The following is a 17,346-nucleotide window of genomic DNA, read 5'->3' on the forward strand; positions in this document are numbered from 1 at the left end:
GCAAAGGCTCCTCTTCCCCAGCTGCACCCTGGAGCTTTCCCCCCAGATTACTGAGGTGCTGGAGCCCAACCCAGCTCAGGGAAAGGTGGCCGGTGACAGAGCCCGGGGCCCTGAGCTCTAACCACAAGCGGGGCGGGAGGGGCAGACCCGAGGGCCATGATGCCAAAGGAGGGCCTGGCACTGGTATCGTGAGAGCAGCAGTGGCTGCGTCCAGTCCGGTACCTGACAGAATGCGACCAGCTCCCTTGGATGAGTCGGACAAGCAGGGCTAGGCTGTCTGGCTTCTCGCCAACCTCCCCCACCCTGGCCCCGCTCGGTGTCAAAGTCCCCGTATCGGGCAGGCAGACGCCACTGCCTCCCCTTCCCTGCACACACAGCCCCACAGCTGGCAGGAAGAGCAGCCTGCCTTCTGGAATGTGGACGTGTGCACTCAAGAAATGCGGAAAAGACATTTATTACTGAGCTATAAATTAGAGGCTGGCGGGTGGCGAGGGAGGAGCCAAGTGGTCACGTTTTGGACGGCTGCTCTCCCTCTCTGTCCTCCTGGGCCTGGATTCTGAGTTCCTCCTCAAGGCGCTCCTTTGCTCGGACCACCTGGGGAGCGAGTCACAAACAGTTAGGCAGGACGGCCCCTTCCCTCCAGGGTCCAGCTCCAGCTTCCTGGAGAGCAGTGGGCAGGTCAGAGGTAATGGCCTAAGTGGAATATAAACAGAGGGGCCTGGGGACTCCCCCGCAGGGAGACAGCACTCCGGCCAAACATTGACTGAGTCTGGGAGCTGAGAGCTGGTCCCAGGACTCCACCAGCTAGCAGTCCTGGCCCTTGAAAGCCACGACTGCTGGGGGGGCCACTGTCCAGGGTTACACAGGGCCCAGGCCAATACAGCCCCACTGGCTGGGCCACATGGAGCTGGTAGCCCCGAGGCACTGGCAGTTCAGGGGGTTCCTGCTCCCTGGACACCTTTCTCTTGGCAAGCTCTGAACTGCCTGGAAACGAGGGAGGCCCAGTGAGAAGCAGCCCTGCAGCCTGCCCTCCTCCCAGCACTCACCTTTGATTGCAGGTAGAAGGAGCCACCCACGGATTTATCATTCACCTTGAATAGGTGTTCGTAGTTCTGCAGAGGAGGGGAGACGGTGAGGGTCTCTGGGTTACAGAGGCAGGGGAAGCTAGGAAATGACACAGGAAAGCGAAAGGGCTCGCCCCCTCCGCTGTGCTACAACACCGGGAGCTGCCCGCTGAGGGAGGGCCCACGCCTCTGCCACCACTGCCTGTGGTCTAAACACCGACAAGAGTGGCTTCTTCGAGTCCCAGCTGGCCACAGCCAGAACCCCCACTCCTGCCCCTTTCTGCCGCCTCCTTCCCCCCTCCCCGTGCTGGCAGCCTGCTGCCCCATCCCCACTTCTGGTCTGCTTGTCTCGGAGCCGGCCTGATGGCCTCACCTTCTGGATCTCCTCGGGACTCAGCCTGGAGACGTTAAGAATCTGCTGTGCCTCCTGGAGACTGAGGCCAGAGAGGTTGGAGGCGGCCGCAGACTGGTGTCCAGCGCGTCCCCGGGCGTCAGCTGCTGCCCGGCTGGCTGTGTGGACACACGGGTGAGCGCTCGGCCCTCAGCAGCCTGGAGCTCCTCTGGGCCTTCCATGGGGGCAGCTCACCGCTGCCAGGTGGCGTGGGAGAGGAGACAATCAGGGCCAGAGGGCATCTCTTCTCCGCGGGTGGATTTTTGGGGGGATGGGGGTAGTAAAGTGAGGGTAGGGGCTGGTCAAACCTGGAGTCAGGTCTCCAACCTAGACCATGAGGTGACCCTGTCCCTCTTCTCTCCCCTGGCCTCTCCTCCCAGGCACACAGCAAGTTGGGGAGCTTAGGCTCCATGGGGAGCAGAGTGAAGCTGCGGGCAGGGGGAGGCAGCACAGCTCTGTTGAGACCCAGCTGCCCTATGGTTACCTAGGCCACCAAAGAAGGCTGCCTCGGGTGACTTCTTCCCTTTCAATGCCTCTAGATTCAGGAGCCAGTACACTTTTTCTTAAAGGGTCAGAGAATAAATATTTTAGGTTCTGCACACCAATCAGTCTGTGTTGCAATTATTGGACTCTGCCCTGAAAGCAGCCAGAGGTATGGTTGTTCTGATAAAACTTTATTACAAAAACAAGCGGCCAGGCAGGCTGCCGATGTGCCCGCTCCTGGCCGGAAGCTCACGTCTATCAGGTCTCCCTTTTATGGGAATGCCCCAAGTTCTAGCACTGCCCATCATGGGAAGTGCCCCATCCCACAGAGGGTTCCTGCATTCACAGTCGGCCTAGTGCAAGGGAGGGGCCCATAGCTACGAGGAAAATCTGTCTCAGGCAGGATCTCCCAGCCCAAGGAGACAGGAGCCCGAGCTTACCTGCAAACTCCTGCCGCAGAGCCCGGGCAAAGGCCCTGCCCACCACCTGTGCGCCCATCACAATGATCTGGGCCAGGTACTTGGCCTGTAGGCAAAGGAGGCACCTATTAGCAGGCTGCACTCTCAGGGCCCCCAGAGATGGACCCTGGAAGTGGTGGCTGAGTGGCAAGGCTTCTGGAGAGCTGCGGTAAGGAAGCTCAGAGCAGCAGCCATAGGCCACTTCCCCCAAAGCCCGCTGATAAAAAGCTTCTGCTTTGGGTGGCTTCAGGTGCTCATGGGACAGCAGGCCCGAGGGCAGGGGGAAACCCAACAGAGTCCCCAGAGACAGACAGGATTCTCCCTTGGCCTTTGGAAGAGGTGCACAGGAGCCAAGGGAAAGCGGCTTGGGAGCCAGAACTCAGGGCCAGTCCCAGACACACCATTCACTCTGCCATCGCTGGCCTGTTCCCGCGCGTCTGAGCTTGGCTGGTCCAGTCTTCACTCTACTGGTGGGGAAACTCAGTGCCATCCTAATTCTCCCCAGGTTATTCAAGTCTGTTCCAATCAACACAACAAAAGAGCAAAACACCCTCTGCCTTCAAGGAGCAAAGCCCACTAGGCGGCATTTAGACAAACACAGCAGGGACCAAGTGGTGAGGGAGAGCAGGCCTACCCCTGTCCCTCCACCGGCTCACTCCTTCACTCAAACCCTGAGAGCCTGAGAGTCAGCACCAGGACCACAAAGATACACAGGACCTGGCCCTGCAGGAAACCCTCCACTGCAGCGCAGTGCAGGGGTCTTTTACCCTGAGACCACATGGTCCAGTACACCACGGAAGCGAGTGGGGCACCTCATAAAGCATGACCAGAGGTGCGTAAATGCACCGGAAGGACACCTCAGGAAGGACAGGGAGACTCTGGGAGGCGATGGCACTTCTCCCGGGCAGTTGGAACCATGATGGGAAAATGGGGGCTTTCTAGGCAGAGGGACCAGGGTGAGCCCAACAGGGAGAGTGTAGGGGATGCCTGGGAGCAGCCAAGAGCCCAGGGGTCTCATAAAATAGTAGCAGGTGAGACGAGGCAGGCGGCTGAGATGGGAAACATACAGATCTTACAGTGACCAGGGATTACAGACAGCAAGTGTGTGTGTGAAACGGTACAAATGTGGGCATATGGAGGACACTGGGAGAGTGCTCGAGACAGGTCACCACTGCTCACGTGCCACATCCAAGTGGTTTCCAACAAGAACTGACTTAGCCAGGGTGCCGAGCACTGTGACAAACACGTTCCATTTATTGTGCCATCTAATCCCAACAACTCAAGACCCTGAAACACAGAGGGGTTCAGTGACCAACCCGAGGACACACAGCTAGTACCTGGGGGAAGATGGGCAGAAAACTCATAGCTAGTGCTACCAGCCATGGCATCCCCAGGCTACCCACCTCACACAGGATCCTGGGGTCTGCAGGAAGGACGAGTGAACAACATGACAAAGTTCAAGACCCAACCCAGAGGCTGAAGAGGGGCTTGTTAGATTCTAGTTGAACCCAGACTCCAGAACTGGCCTTGCTGGCCTACCTAATGCACAGGGCGGGATGTGGTTCTGGGCTATTAGTGGAGATCAATTAATGGGAAGTGGGTTTGGATTTCACAAGTGGGTGGAAATTTCATAAGCCCCGTATTTCACACCATAGTGATCAGAGGGAGGGGCAGGGCTGCAGATGCTTCGCTGTGGTGAAGACAAACAAGGATGTGCTTCAGGTGGGAAAGTCTCACCTGGCCTCTCCCCCAACCTCCGCTTGCCTAAATCCTCTCCCAAGTGGGGCAGGAGGCTCTGAGATGGACAGCTGGTCCTGTCTGAGGGACAGAGAGGCTGACAGGCCAGAAAGTGATTCCGAGGGTCCCTTGGCTAGGAACCCCTCCTAGGCCTCTGACCACACCTCCTTCTGCTGCCATACCTGAGAGCAACCCCATCATTGCACTGCTTGCACTGCCTTCTACTCAGGCGTTTACTTCTCTGCCCAGGCAGGGATTGTTGCTAAATAAGGAGCATTAAGAGCTGAGGCTGTAACTGGGCAGCGCCCCCCCAACCTCCTGCCTGTGGTTCCTGCTGCCAGAGCTCCACAGCTGTGGGGCAGGCTGGGCTCTGCAAGGTTTCAGAGGCTACCCCAGCCATCCAAGGGAGCTGCCTGGTCCGCCCACTGCAGCCACCAAGGTTCCCGCTGGAGGCATCTCCCAGGGGAGGCAGTGATGCAGAGGTTACACAGGGAAGCTTTGGGATCACCTGTGTGCAAATCCCAGCTGTGTGTCCTGGATAAGCTCCTAGTCTCCCAAGCCTCAGCTTTCTCTCCTATTATGGCCAATAATAGGGCTGTCACAGGGATTAAATGAGATAATGTTTTTGAAGTGCCTGGCTCAGAGTCTGATGATACAGTAGGTACTCTATCAATGTTGGTCTTCAATTATTACCACTCTGTTTCCCAAAACCTGACACTGGCTAGGCACTGGGGAGTAACAAAGCTGCTCCCAACACAGCAGCTCATCTGATAGATCCTCTGATTCCTCAGGGGAGAAGGCTCCAAAATTCCAGGCTATATTCCCAGAGAGCTGGAAGCAGCATCGAAGAGAAGTGAGAAGTCAGGCTGACATAACCTGGGTCCCCATTTTGCTTCTTGCCAGCTGTGTGACCCTGGGCAAAGTGCTCAACCTCAGTTTTCTTATCTGCAAAATGGGGAGAATTATACCTTCCTTATAGGAGGGCTAAGGCCCTCAGGAGGCAAGCACATAAAACCAAGTGGACACCCAACAGTGGCAGGTCCACAGTAGCTCAACAGTTGCCTCTGCTTCCAGACCATAGTCCACTGACTGACACTCGGGCCTGAAGACCCTGGGCAAGAGCAACTGGCCAACACAGGATCCAACTCAGGCCAAGCTGAAGGTCAAGAAGCAGAGGTCAGAGCCATGGGACTCCATGCCCGTGACTACAGACAGCACATGTGATTTCCTGTCTGGGGAGCAACGTGGCCCAACTCAGGACCAAAGCCCTGCAGCTGGAGAAAAGGACCACAGGCAGCGAGAGGGCTTGGGGAGTGCTCGGAGTGTGACTTGTCCCCAGGTCAAGTGCATCAAGAAGGAAACCTGGCTTTGGACAGACCAATGTGCAAAGTTCCTTTCAAGGCACAGTTCCTTGGGCTGGTGGGAAAAGACAGCCACTGACCCTCAAGGAGGCATGGAGATAGAAAAGGGGCTCTCTTCACCCAGGGCTCCTGCAAACAGCTACTGGCATCACAACTAGGCAGGAGGGAGGTCAGGACCACAACTGTCACAACTGTCACATCTGCCACGATACGTTTAGGGCCTGGGCTGTGGCTAGCACAGCAGGTACCCAATACATATTTGAATGAATTTGACACTTGAAGGAACTTCCAAATGCTTCCCACTCCATCTGCTGAAGGAGGTCTCTGTCCATTCCCCCAAAACACACACACAATTCCCCACCTCTGCTGCCGCTGCCAGCCAATTCAGTCCACCCCCCAGCTCGGCACCCCCAGCTCAGCACCCCCAGCTGCATCGGGCTACAAACGACTTTTCTAGTTTTCTCTCCCTTCACAGTTCTCCACATCTTATACTGCAACCACACCCTTTACTCCAGAATCACTGAGCTCACCTACTCCTTCACCCCAAAGTCTCTGTAGCTCTGAATTCATATACCACACAGGTCACTCTTCTTAAGCGCACAATTCAGCACTTTTTAGGATATTCACAGAGCTGTGTAATTTTCATTATCCCCACCCCCAAAACTCCATACCCATTAATCCAGTGAATATCCTCCCTCCTACTCCAATACTGTCAAACTCCCCAACATCCTCAAGACTTAGCTCATGTCACCCCCATTCCCCAGTGAAACCTTCCCAGGCTCCTCCCACTTCCACCCTCCCATAACATTGTCTTTCTTTGCTAATAATATATTGTCCCATTTTACAGACTTGCCTGCTTTCTCGGGTCCTCCAGAGCCACATGTGGAAATGCGTGTGAAGGACCCAGTTGGGGGCAGGGGGAGGGGGGAATCCTCAGAAAACAGCTGTGATTATTGCAAGGCAGGAACAATATGGTTCTAAGTGTGTAGTCTCAGGCTCAAAACTGGGATGACTGACCCTGGAGGAGTCAGACGCTCTGAGCTTCAGGTTGTTTTCCTAAAAAATGCGGACAATGAGAGCACCGACTTCTTTAGAATTAAATGGGAATCTACATAAGCCTCAGCTCAGGGTCTGGCACTTGTGAGCTCATACCTTATCCGTATCACTATCGATTAATAAGTGGCTCCCCCAACCCACTGCCTCAATCACTGGGGGAACAATCCTCTATCCGGGGATAGAGCTCAAGACCCTGCACTTTTAAAGGCCCCCACGTGACCTGACGCAACCAGTGTGGCCCAGATCTGTAGGCTGGCTCCGGATGCCAATGGTACCACAGAAACGCTCAGTTTTCGGTGTCGCAGGGCCTGGTTCAAATCCCAGTTCTGCCACTTCCTCGTCAGAGTCCCGCAGCCCGTTTCACCAGTTTTCAAGGGGAGACGATAATAGGGTGACACCATCAACCAGCTCGGGGACGGAGCAGGGGCTCGCCGGGTGGACTAGCCTCCGCCTTGGGCTGTCGGCACGTGGTTGGCGCACACGGCGACCGCATCTGCTCGCTATTTCCCGGCCCGCCAGGCCCGCCCTGCCTTCCAGCCAGACGGCTCTCCCCGGCCCCGAGGTCGCCAGCGCCCGCCTCAGTAGCCCCGGCTGCGATATCCCAGTCCACGCTTCCCGCCGGGCTCCAGGGGGTGCGCGGCACCCGCAACCCGGCCGGAGCTCCTCGCCTCTGCCCCCTCCCCGAAATGCCCTCCCTTCCCCTCCCCTCCCCGGGCCTCACCATGGCGGCCGCTCTGCTTCGGGGACCCAGGCTCCGGACTCTGGCGTCCTGGCCCCGCGGCCCCTGCTCAAGGGCGGCCGGTGGGTCAAAGGTCAAGGGAGGCTGCGAAGAGCGCATGCGCCGGGCATGCGCGTCGCTTCTATCAGGAAAGGTGGGGCGTGGGGCGGAGACCTACGGTTCGTGGGCGGAGTCTGGGCGGGGCCTCTCCGGGGGCGGGGCCTGCCTCAGCCTCCAGAGTTCGGGAGACCACTGGAAGCTATTAATGGGTGGCCTCAGGACCTTCTGGCCCTCCTGCTTATCCTGAGGCGCTGGGAGCGACAGAACAACATCGGACACATTGGGGTGGGGCTATTTCTTCCCTTCATTTTGCCAGAATATTTCGGACTAAAAAACATGCAATAAACACACAACACCTCACAAACGTAATAAGGAGTAAGATGCCCAATTCTCCCAAATATTTAAGAAAACAGGAAGCTTCAAAATAGGTTTCAGTCCAGATCTTCTGTCTGGGAAGGAGGGCTCTTCTCCCTCCTCCTTCATGTCTTTGTTCCAATGTCACCTTCTCAGTGAGGCCACCCTGACCCACTACTATTGCTGCAACTTGTACTCCATTCCTTTGCTTTTTTTTTTCTTTAACTTTATTTTTTTATTTTTTACAATAAACTGCATATATTTAGAGTGTACAATTTGGTATCCCAATCTCCCAATTCATTCCGCCCCCAACCCTCCCCGCTTTCCCCACTTGGTGTCCATATGTTTGTTCTCTACATCTGGGTCTCTATTTCTGCCTTGCAAACCGGTTGATCTGTACCATTTTTCTATAGTCCACATATATGTGTTAATATACAATATTTGTTTTTCTCTTTCTGCCTCACTTCACTCTGTATGACAGTCTCTAGGTCCATCCATGTCTCTAAAAATGTCCCAGTTTCACTGCTTTTTACAGCTGAGTAATATTCCATTGTTTGTATGTACCACATCTTCTTTATCCATTCATCTGTTGATGGACATCCTTTGCTTTTCTGATACCTGCTTTATTGAGAGAGAATTCACAAACCACACAATTTGCTCTTTTGAAATGCACAATTCAGTGCTTTTTGGTATATTCACAGAGTTGTGCAACCGTCACCACTAATTCCAGAATAGTTTCATCCCCCTCTTAAAAACTCCATACTCAGGACTTCCTTGGTGCAGTGGTTAAGAATCCGCCTGCCAATGCAAGGGACACGGGTTCGATCCTTGCAACTAAGCCCATGCACCACAACTACTGAGCCTGCGCTCTAGAGCCCATGAGCCACAACTATTGAGGCCACGTGCCACAACTACTGAAGCCCTCGCGCCTACAGCCTGTGCTCCACAAGAAAGCCACCACACTGAGAAGTCCACGAATCGCCATGAAGAGCAGCCCCTGCTTGCTGCAACTAGAGAAAGCCCATGTGCAGTAACAAAGACCCAACACAGCCAATAAATAAGTAAATTAATTAAAACAAACAAAACCCCCCAAAAACAAACAAAAAACTCCATACCCATGAGTGGTCACTGCCCATTTCCTCCTGCCTTAGCCCCTGGTGACCACTCATCTGCCTCCTCTTCTATGGATGTCTCTTCTGGATATTTCATAGAAATGGAATCGTACTGTATGTGGCCTTTTGTGTCTGGTTTAAACCTTTTTGTTTTTCCTTGCTGCATGGCATGTGAGATCTTAGTTCCCTGACCAGGGAGGAATCTGAGCCCCCTGCAGTGGAAGCAAGGAGTCTTAATCACTGGACTGCCAAGGAATTCCCATAAACCTCCATCCTTTTTTCTTTTAATTAATTAATACATTTGTGTGTGTGTGTGGCTGTGTTGGGTCTTAGTTGTGGCACACAGGTTCTTCACTGCAGTGTGCGGGTTTTCTCTCTAGTTGTGGCATGTTTTTTTTTCCTCTAGTTGTGTGTGAGCGTGCGCGCATGTGCGCGGGCTCAGACTCGTGCTCCAGAGCACGTGGGCTCTGTAGTTTGCGGCACACGGACTCTCTAGTTGTAGGGCGTGGGCTCAGTAGTTGTGGCACACAGGCTTAGCTGCCCTGCAACATGTGGGATCTTAGTTCCCCGACGAGGGATCAAACTGGCATCCCCTTCATTGCAAGGTGGATTCTTTACCACTAGACCACCAGGGAAGTCCCTAAACCTCCATTCTTGATCCCTCCTATTTTTTTCTGAAGCTCTTATCACATTCTATGAAACTATACCATTCATTCATTTTTACGTTTATTATCTGTCCCCTCCCACTAGAATGTGGATTCCTGGCGGGCACGACCTTGATCTCTTTTCTCCACTCTAGGGCATTGGCACCTGGAAGAGTGTCTGGCACATGGAAGGCACTCGACAAATGTGTGTTGAATGAAGAGTTGGGCTGCCTCCTACAGTGTTCTGCACCACTGTCCTTTCCTTTTCTCCGACTCTCCAAATTCTTTCTTCCCTCAGCAGTCGGGCTGCCTTTCCTTTTATCTGAAACATTCTTCCCAGAGCTTTCTCCATGGCTTTGTGGCCCTCACGTCTTAGCTCTCAGCCTAAAGGTCGCTTCTCAGACCCTGGCCACGGTCTCCCTCTGCATCCCAGTGACTCCCTTTCATGTAGTTTATCTACTTCACTGCTCTCTCCACACTATTTGTGAAGTTGCACACGGTCTGGCTGCCCCCTGCCTGCTAAGTGCCTTGAGAAACCTGTCTCTCCTGTTCATTATGGAGCTGCCATCCAGAGCCTGCAGATACCAGCGTGTTGGATGAATGAATGAACTCCCAGCAGGAGCAGAGCGAGGCCTGGGACAAGGGGGAGCCCAGGGCCAAACTGCCCTCACCCATACTCCTGTCCCCTTCCCCTTCCAGCCAGCCCAGAGAGCACAGTGGCACAGAGGTAGCCAGCTTAGAAAAGTTTAATTGCTGAAAACATCCAGAGCACGTGCAGGCCAGTCCCTGCAGGGCGCACACCCCCTTCACTGGGCTATCAGCTCCACGATGCCCATTCTTCCCGGCTTCAAGCTTGGGGAGCAGGGCTACTGGTCGCAGGCCCCTGAGGCTGGTGCTGCTCCAAATGGCTGTTGGGGGGGGGGTGGCCAGCCCCCTAGGCCCTTGACCGGAACTGGAGCAGCAGGCAAGATGGGATGGCATGTGATAACAGAAGGTTCCGGGCGAAGCCAGCCCACGCTGGGACCAGCCCAGGGTAGAGGTGAGGGGACAGGGAGCCAGCGCCTACCCAGGAACATGCCACTGAGCCCTCCCCCCCCCCGCCACGCCCCTGAATCCACATGCTAGCAGGCAGCTGAGGAAAAGCGGCTGGTCCCAGAAAAAGCAGAGGTGTGGACAATCCATTGGAGCTGCAGCAGGACCCAGAGGCCATGGAAGCACCCCAGACCCAGAGGAAGCCAGGGCTTCTGGGATGAGGTGTGTCAGGCCCAAGAGGTGGCTTCCAGTTTGAGGGTGAGACGTGAGGGGCGCAGAGGCACCAGGTGGTTCTAGGAGGCGGCAGTGGCACGGCAGTGGCAGGTGAGACTAGAGGTGGCGGGTGGGCAGGCTAGTCCTGGGGAGGTAAACCGAGAAGTGGGAGAGAGTTGAGTGGGCCTGCGGCAGGCGGAGGTAGGGTGGCACATGCTGCAGGTGTGAGTGGGGGAGGGGTGGGATGGGACGCCAGGGCCCACTTGTTTACTCACCCACTCATCCTCATCCACACCTTCAAAAGAGTCCTGTGGGAGCGGATCCTCCCGGTTCCCCAGCTTTGCCACCATGGCACTCAGCAACTGGGAGAGTGGACAGGAGAAGAGGTGGGAAAGGAATAGGACTTTTGACCCCAAGAATGTCAGATCCCAGTTTGAACCCCAAGGTTCATGGTTGTGGGAGAGTCGTTTTCATTACAGCCCTGACAAAGTTGACAGTTTTCATTGAAAAAGGTACCTCGACAGAGACAGGGGAGCCAGAGAGAGACAGACTGTAAGACAAAGCATCAGAGTCACAGGGCAGCTGCCTCTGCATATTGCCTCAGACACTCAAATATGCACCAGGGTCCCAATTGCACTTGGGTCTGATTGGGTTGGGCCAGGCCAGGCCAGGGTGGGGCCTCTCTCTGCCCTTCCCTGGCTTCCTGAGCCCTGTGCCCTGGCGGTGGCAGCGGTCAGCTTCAGGGCTTTGGTAGGTCTCCCCATCAAGCTGTCCAACTGAGAGGTGGGTGACACTGTCTCTTGGCCCAACCTGGGTCAGACTAGAGAACTGAAGGGCAGTCACCAGGTGCAGCCAGGACCCCATGTCCCCCTGCAGCCAGCCTTCTCCCACACCTACCTCTTCCTTCTTCTGCTGGTCCGACTTCTCTTCCAGGTAGAGTGCTGAGGATGGGGCCCGCCGGACGGGTGCTTCACGGGGGGCCTGGCTCACTGGGGTGGGACGGGGACAAGCATCAGGCAGCAGAGAGTCCCCTTGGCGGGGCCTCCTGGCTCAACCCTTTGGTACCAGCCACTAGGGGATTCCGTGGCAGAGAGTCCAGAGGTGGTGCCTCTGTTCACCAGGCCTGCCCCTGGCACCAGGCTGGGTGCATGTGTGCATGTGTGTTGGGGGTGGGGGCTTGTGATGGAAACACAGACCCTGGGTCCTGCCCTTCAGGGGCTCAGAAACCAAGTCTGAAGGACAACCACCCCATCCCTGGGGGCGCTAGAGGTTTCTGAGTGCCAGCAGGGATGGAGGACTGGACTTGAGCCTTCTGCCTCTTTCTCCAACCCCCACCCGCTCCCCTGCTTCCTATCCCACCCACCCCCAGCCCAGTCCCTCATCCTACCTGGGGTCATGCCAGGGGGCTGCAGGCTGAGAAGTCGGGGCTGCCCGTTAGCGCATCCCAGCCAAGCCTTAGCACTGAGCACTGGCTCCCAGCTCACGGCCGTGTCTGGGAACACGTCATCCTGGAAGAATTCTTTCTGCAGGGAGGGAGGAAGGGGCTGCCCCGAGGCACTGACCAGAGGCTCAGGGCACACAGGCATCCATTAGGAGGGGGGAATGGCAAGATCCAGGACCCCAATCTGAGGTTTCTGTGAGTTTCAGAATGTCAGCAGAGTAAAGGGAACAGGTGCCCCAAAAAGCAGTGAGTGGAACAGTTTGGTCACAAGACCAGTCAGGCCCCAAAACCACTGACAGGGGCCAGGGAGAGGGCACTGGGCGTTGGTGTGCTGGGCCCCCAACCTCACCCTGACTCGGGGCAGCCGGAAGGCGACCGGCTCCAGGGAGGTCTGGCGAAGTCGCAGGCATCGGGCAAACTCCACCTCCCGCACGTCACATTCCGTCTTGGGCAGGAGGACGAAGCCCTGAGGCAGTAGGGGAGTCTGAGCTGGGGCTGGAGTCCAGAGCCCACACTGGGCACCTGGGCCCCCAGGGTACCAGCACCTCTCACTTAGGACCACCAGGACCAAGGTCTATCCCTGGACCGTGGTGTGATGTTTAACAACTAGCTCTCTGGAGGAAAACCGCCCTGGTTTGTAGCGTCTGCCAGTTTCCATGGTGTGAAAATTCCCACCATGGCCAATTTCACACTACCGGTGTGGTCGGGCGAATGCAGACGTGGCAAGAGGTGCAGCAGCAGCCCACGATATAGTATTTCTGCCAGACGAGGCCCACAGATGTAAATAACCTCAACAGCACAGATAACAGTAAAGTCAAATAAAATGATTAGGAAGCAATAAATTAAGTATCTATTGCCTTGGTCTCTAATGTAACTTATTTGTGGGTTCAAAAAACTTAACTTTTTTTTTTTTAATTTTTTTAATTTATTTTTTATTTATTTTTTTGGGGGTACCAAAAAACTTAACTTTACAAAGTTTAATTTTTAATAATGGTTCAGTTTAACAACCAGTTCCCGAGGCTGCTGGGCACACACTGCCTGGCCCAGTGACTCGAGGGCCCCACAGGCACTCTGCAGTCCCCCACATGGCCACGAGAGGGCGGGGAGCCTGTGGTCCCACCTAGTCAGAAGGAGGACCAGGGAGTGTGTTCACGGGCTCACCTTGTGTGGTTCCGGCGATGTGAAGCTGTTGCACTCCAGGAAGAAGGGGGCTTCGGGGAGCAGCTCGTACAGGAACACGCGGGTGTCGCCCTGGGGAGATGGCAACAGTGAGGTGGCCAGTTTTAGCTGTCTTCCCCCACCTCCTCTCACATGCCCAAAGCCCCGGCCTGTGCACCCCAGCCCACCTTGCCCGTGAGCAGCACCAGGCCGGTGTCCGGGTCATAGTTGGGCAGCAGGGTCGAAGGAGCCACATCCAGTCCCAGAACTGCCAAGGGGCCACTAGCCAGGGCCTCAGCCGAGTATAGGAGTAGCTGGCGCTCACTTCGGCTGCAGGAGGGCAGAAGCAGGTCCTTAGAGCTGCAGGGGCCTGGGGTACAGCAAGGACTCCAGCAAGGCCCCTGATCTGGTGGAGCTGGGGACCTGAGGGCCTCTGGGTGGGAGGAGAGGCCTCTGCCCATCCTCCTTCCTGACTCAGCCTCAGAACCATTGGCCTGGCCTAATGCAATAACGTTCTAACCTGCTGCCCTGCCTCCTCCTGGACCTCTGCCCCCTCTGACCCTCCTCAGGACACTCCTGGCCCTGTCACCTGTCCAGTGGCCACCGTGGCTATTAAGTCTGGACTTTTCTCCCCACATTCTGCTTCTCCCCACATTCTGCTCCAGGCCCCTTGCTCCAACTGGGCTGATCACCCTCTGGGCCATTCCACCCAGAGTTGAATGCCCCCTCTTCCGCGTCTGTGGTTATCAGCCCCTTTAACCCAATTCAGATGACAACTCTCTTAGGAGGCCCTCCCTGATCCTTCCTCCGGAGAACCAAATGCCCATCCCATGGACCTCTCCAGGAGGCTTGGTTCTGTGTTTTGTGTGCTTCGTCTGGTCCCCATCAGGCATGAGCTCGGCAGCAGACACAGCTCTCAGACCTCTGGACCCCCAGTTGATTCATTCCTCCCTATCTTTCTCCCTCCCATCCATCCACCCATCTACCCATCCATTCATCCATCCATCCAATAAGTGGGTGGGGACAGCTTCTGCATGCCTGACAGGTATATGTGTATCTGGGGCAGGGGGCACAGGTGGCTGCTGAAGTCTGGGGATGGGAAAGGTGGTTGTGGAATCCTCACCTGTCAAAGCCGGACACCAGGAGACAGTGACCATCACATACCCAGACAACACGGGCTCCACGGGCCCCTGCGGGCCCTGGGCCTTCCTGTTGGGATAGAGCACATGAGGCCCAGCCAGGATCCCCACCAGGTCTGAGGGCCACCCCCAGCCCATCCTGCTTACCTGCAGGGGCTCAGAGCCACCCCGGGGCTCGTAGATCCGCAAGTGTCCATCCTTGCAGACAGTGGCCAGCTGCTGCCCATTGGGACTCCAGGCCAGGCCAAAGATCTGGGGGCAGGTGGGGACGTGAGAAAGCAGCCTCTCGCCCGGTGGCGGGGCACCTGCCCCCAAAGGTGTCCTACCTGGTCCCGATGGCCCTGCAGTCTCAGTCGCTCAGCTCCAGCCTGAAGGTCCCAGATCCGAACAGTAAGGTCGTAGGAAGAGGAGGCCAGCACGTCAGCTGCCAGCGGGTGGAAGCGCAGAGAATAGATCTTTTCCGTGTGGCCTGAGGGCAAGGCATGGAGTGACACTGAGCCCCTCAGGAGCCACTGCCCGCTCCCTGGCCCCCACCCGGGCCCCACTGACCTGTGAGCACGGCCTCAGGCGTAGTTAGCACCTCCTCCAGGCCCTCTGGGGGCACCCGCCACAACCGGATTCTGGCGTCCTCCCCAGCTGAGGAGAGCACAGGCTCATCACTTCTGGCCCAAGGCCTCCAGGTGTCCCCTGCCCCCATTCAGGATCCCAGGACCTCCCTCAAGCCCAGTGCCCAGCCTCCTTACCCACGGCGAGGCGGTGGGGGTCAAAGGGGTCCCAGGCCAGATCGGTCACGGCTGCCCCATTCTGCAGTGTGGGCAGTGCTGTGTCGGGCAGACGGCCAGGCTTCCGCAGCTGTGGGAGGTGCCCCCGCCCCGAGGCCCATCAGTCATGGGCAGGAGAGCCCGATCGCCTGGGCTGCAGGGCAAGCAGCATGCCTGGGCCCACACCCTCTGCAGCCAATGACCCATCGCTGGGTGGCCCAAGCTCTCTGTCTCAGCTACCTCGTGCTCTGAGCCCCAAATGCCAACCGTGAGGCCCCTGGAAAGTGAGGAGGGCAGCACAGAGTGGTGGAAAGAGCTTAGGCTTGGGGCTCAGGTGGCCTGGGCTCGATTCCCAGCTCTACCACTTACATAGCGTGTGACATCGCAGGTCACTAAGCCTCTCTGTGCCTCATCACTTTCATCTGTAAAATGGGGGATAAGAGTGGCACCCCCTGCATGGGATACTGGGCAGGTGCCTGGCACATAGTTTGTGCTTAGAAATGTGAGCTGATTGGGCACCTGATGCCCTTAGCACTCTGTAGCGACATGGGGACAGAGCGACAGGGTGAGGCCCCTCACCTCGAGCACGGCCACCTGCCCACCACTGCTGAGCAGGGGCATGGCCACACGCAGCCGGTTGGCACAGAAGCCGTCGCTCTCGCCAGGCGTGGTGAGGTTGAGCCCCTTGAGGTTGGTGATATGGCTGTCCCGGTGCAGGACGGTGCCCTGAGCATGCCGGAACTTGGAACTGGGGCCTGGTGGGAAGCAGGAACATGGAGCCATGTGAGGTGAGGGTGCCCTGCCTGCCTACCCTGCACTGTCCTGCAGGAGGACCCGGGCCAGCCCTGAGTCTGGGCTGCCTGCTCCCCTCAGCAAAGGACCGTGCAGGCTGTGTGCCCAGGCCTCTGCTAGTCCAGCCAACACAACTCACCTAGAACAAGACTCGAGGGATCTCAGAACGTCTAGGCCACCCTCTCACAGGTGAGACTCACTTCATCCCACAAAGAAGTGACTCCTCCAAGAGGGGAGGCGGGACCATGGTGGGGAGTCAGGACTAGGGTGCAGAGGAGGGTGGCTGGGGGGAGGATGGACAGGGCTCCCACGGCAGCGGGTTAGCCCCGGGCTGACGCACATACCCAGCAGGCTCTGCAGGGACCTCTGGCTGGGGCTGGGGCTGGGGCCGATGCCGCTGGTGCTGGAGAGCGAGGGCCCCAGGCTGGAGGGCGTGGAGGGCGAGGTCAGCGAGCTGGGAGGGGAGGAGAAGCCCTCCTGGGGGAGAAGCACCGGTCAGCCAGCAGCCCCAATGGGTAGATGATCAGCCACAGAGAGAGCGGATGCCGGAGTCATCACTTTGGGACCGGGGGTAGGCAGGAAGCCCTGCCACGGGACACGGGGTGGGGAGGCAATCGCTGACGGGCAAGAGGCAACATGGGGGTGAGCTGAGCGTTAGCACGTGGGACAACAGGTGGCAGCTTCTGCTTCTGGTTTTGTGGGAAGTGGGGCCCAGAGTGGTCAAGATCTTTCAAGAGAAGCTAGAAATCTAGATCTTATGTGAAAGTCTCACTTTCTAAGCGTGTGCTCAACTTTGAGACCACTGAGGTTCTTCGCCTATGCTTCTTGCATTTCTGAGACCATCGGGCAAGCCACACACTCCCGCCCTGACCTGGCCCCGCCCTGAGGCGCTGCAACAGGGAGGCTGGGCGGGCCGCATGGACACTCACGCTGGGGTCCGTGTCACCCACAGGCGTCTCCGCAGGCTGGGCCTCTTTAGGGGTGGGCTCTGCAGGGGGCACCAGGCGGGAAGTGAAGCTGGGGTGGGGCCGGCAGGCTGGGTGGAGGCTGACCCTCTGCACCTGTGGGGAGAGGCCAGCAGGTGAGGCAGTAGGGGTGGGGGTGGCGATGGGGGCACAGGGCAGCTGAGTTAGCGCACAGCTGGACTGCATGCCTTGGACGCGGCTGCCACGGGTGGTGCAGACCAGGAGCGGCCAGCCAGGCCTCGGCCCTACCTGCTGGTTGCTCCCGGCCCACCAGGCGTGGGGGTCGGAGGCAGGCACGCAGCCTGCGGTGTCTGGGAACAGGTCCTCGTGGAACTCCACAGCCTGGTGGCAGACAGGCACACGGCCGGTGAGGTCGGGTCCGCCAGGCCCCCCCAGGCCCTCCCAGC

The 17,346-nt window shown here is 57.2% G+C and overlaps 2 protein-coding genes across 8 annotated transcripts in view; both read right to left on the bottom strand.

Moving 5' to 3' along the window:
* Positions 1-438: 438 nt before the first annotated feature.
* Positions 439-7,396, bottom strand: PAM16 (presequence translocase associated motor 16). The gene is made up of 5 exons (XM_057747800.1): positions 7,272-7,396; positions 2,379-2,463; positions 1,438-1,574; positions 1,047-1,112; positions 439-594 (listed from the first exon to the last, which is right to left on the bottom strand). The coding sequence occupies exons 1-5, from the start codon at positions 7,386-7,388 to the stop codon at positions 508-510; spliced, it is 492 nt and encodes a 163-aa protein (XP_057603783.1). The 5' UTR covers positions 7,389-7,396; the 3' UTR covers positions 439-507.
* Positions 7,397-8,018: 622 nt separating this feature from the next.
* The window catches only part of CORO7 (coronin 7), a 59,140-nt gene continuing 49,812 nt past the window's right edge, over positions 8,019-17,346 (bottom strand). For 3 of the 7 annotated variants that reach the window (XM_057747794.1, XM_057747791.1, XM_057747792.1), the window contains 15 exons: positions 16,904-17,281; positions 16,319-16,451; positions 15,762-15,937; positions 15,165-15,273; positions 14,971-15,057; positions 14,748-14,890; positions 14,569-14,673; positions 14,406-14,491; positions 13,471-13,612; positions 13,286-13,375; positions 12,474-12,590; positions 12,071-12,206; positions 11,581-11,672; positions 10,979-11,045; positions 8,019-10,828 (listed from right to left, as the gene is read on the bottom strand). In XM_057747794.1, the coding sequence (XP_057603777.1) occupies positions 10,764-10,828; positions 10,979-11,045; positions 11,581-11,672; positions 12,071-12,206; positions 12,474-12,590; positions 13,286-13,375; positions 13,471-13,612; positions 14,406-14,491; positions 14,569-14,673; positions 14,748-14,890; positions 14,971-15,057; positions 15,165-15,273; positions 15,762-15,937; positions 16,319-16,451; positions 16,904-17,281 (1,926 nt within the window). In that variant the 3' untranslated portion in view covers positions 8,019-10,763. Of the gene's footprint in view, positions 10,829-10,958; positions 11,046-11,580; positions 11,673-12,070; positions 12,207-12,473; positions 12,591-13,285; positions 13,376-13,470; positions 13,613-14,405; positions 14,492-14,568; positions 14,674-14,747; positions 14,891-14,970; positions 15,058-15,164; positions 15,274-15,761; positions 15,938-16,318; positions 16,452-16,903; positions 17,282-17,346 lie in introns of all 7 variants that reach the window. The other 4 variants (XM_057747797.1, XM_057747796.1, XM_057747795.1 and 1 more) reach the window with 3 other exon arrangements.

The sequence above is a fragment of the Hippopotamus amphibius genome, chromosome 9 (assembly GCF_030028045.1).
Source record: "Hippopotamus amphibius kiboko isolate mHipAmp2 chromosome 9, mHipAmp2.hap2, whole genome shotgun sequence".
Taxonomy (NCBI): domain Eukaryota; kingdom Metazoa; phylum Chordata; class Mammalia; order Artiodactyla; family Hippopotamidae; genus Hippopotamus; species Hippopotamus amphibius.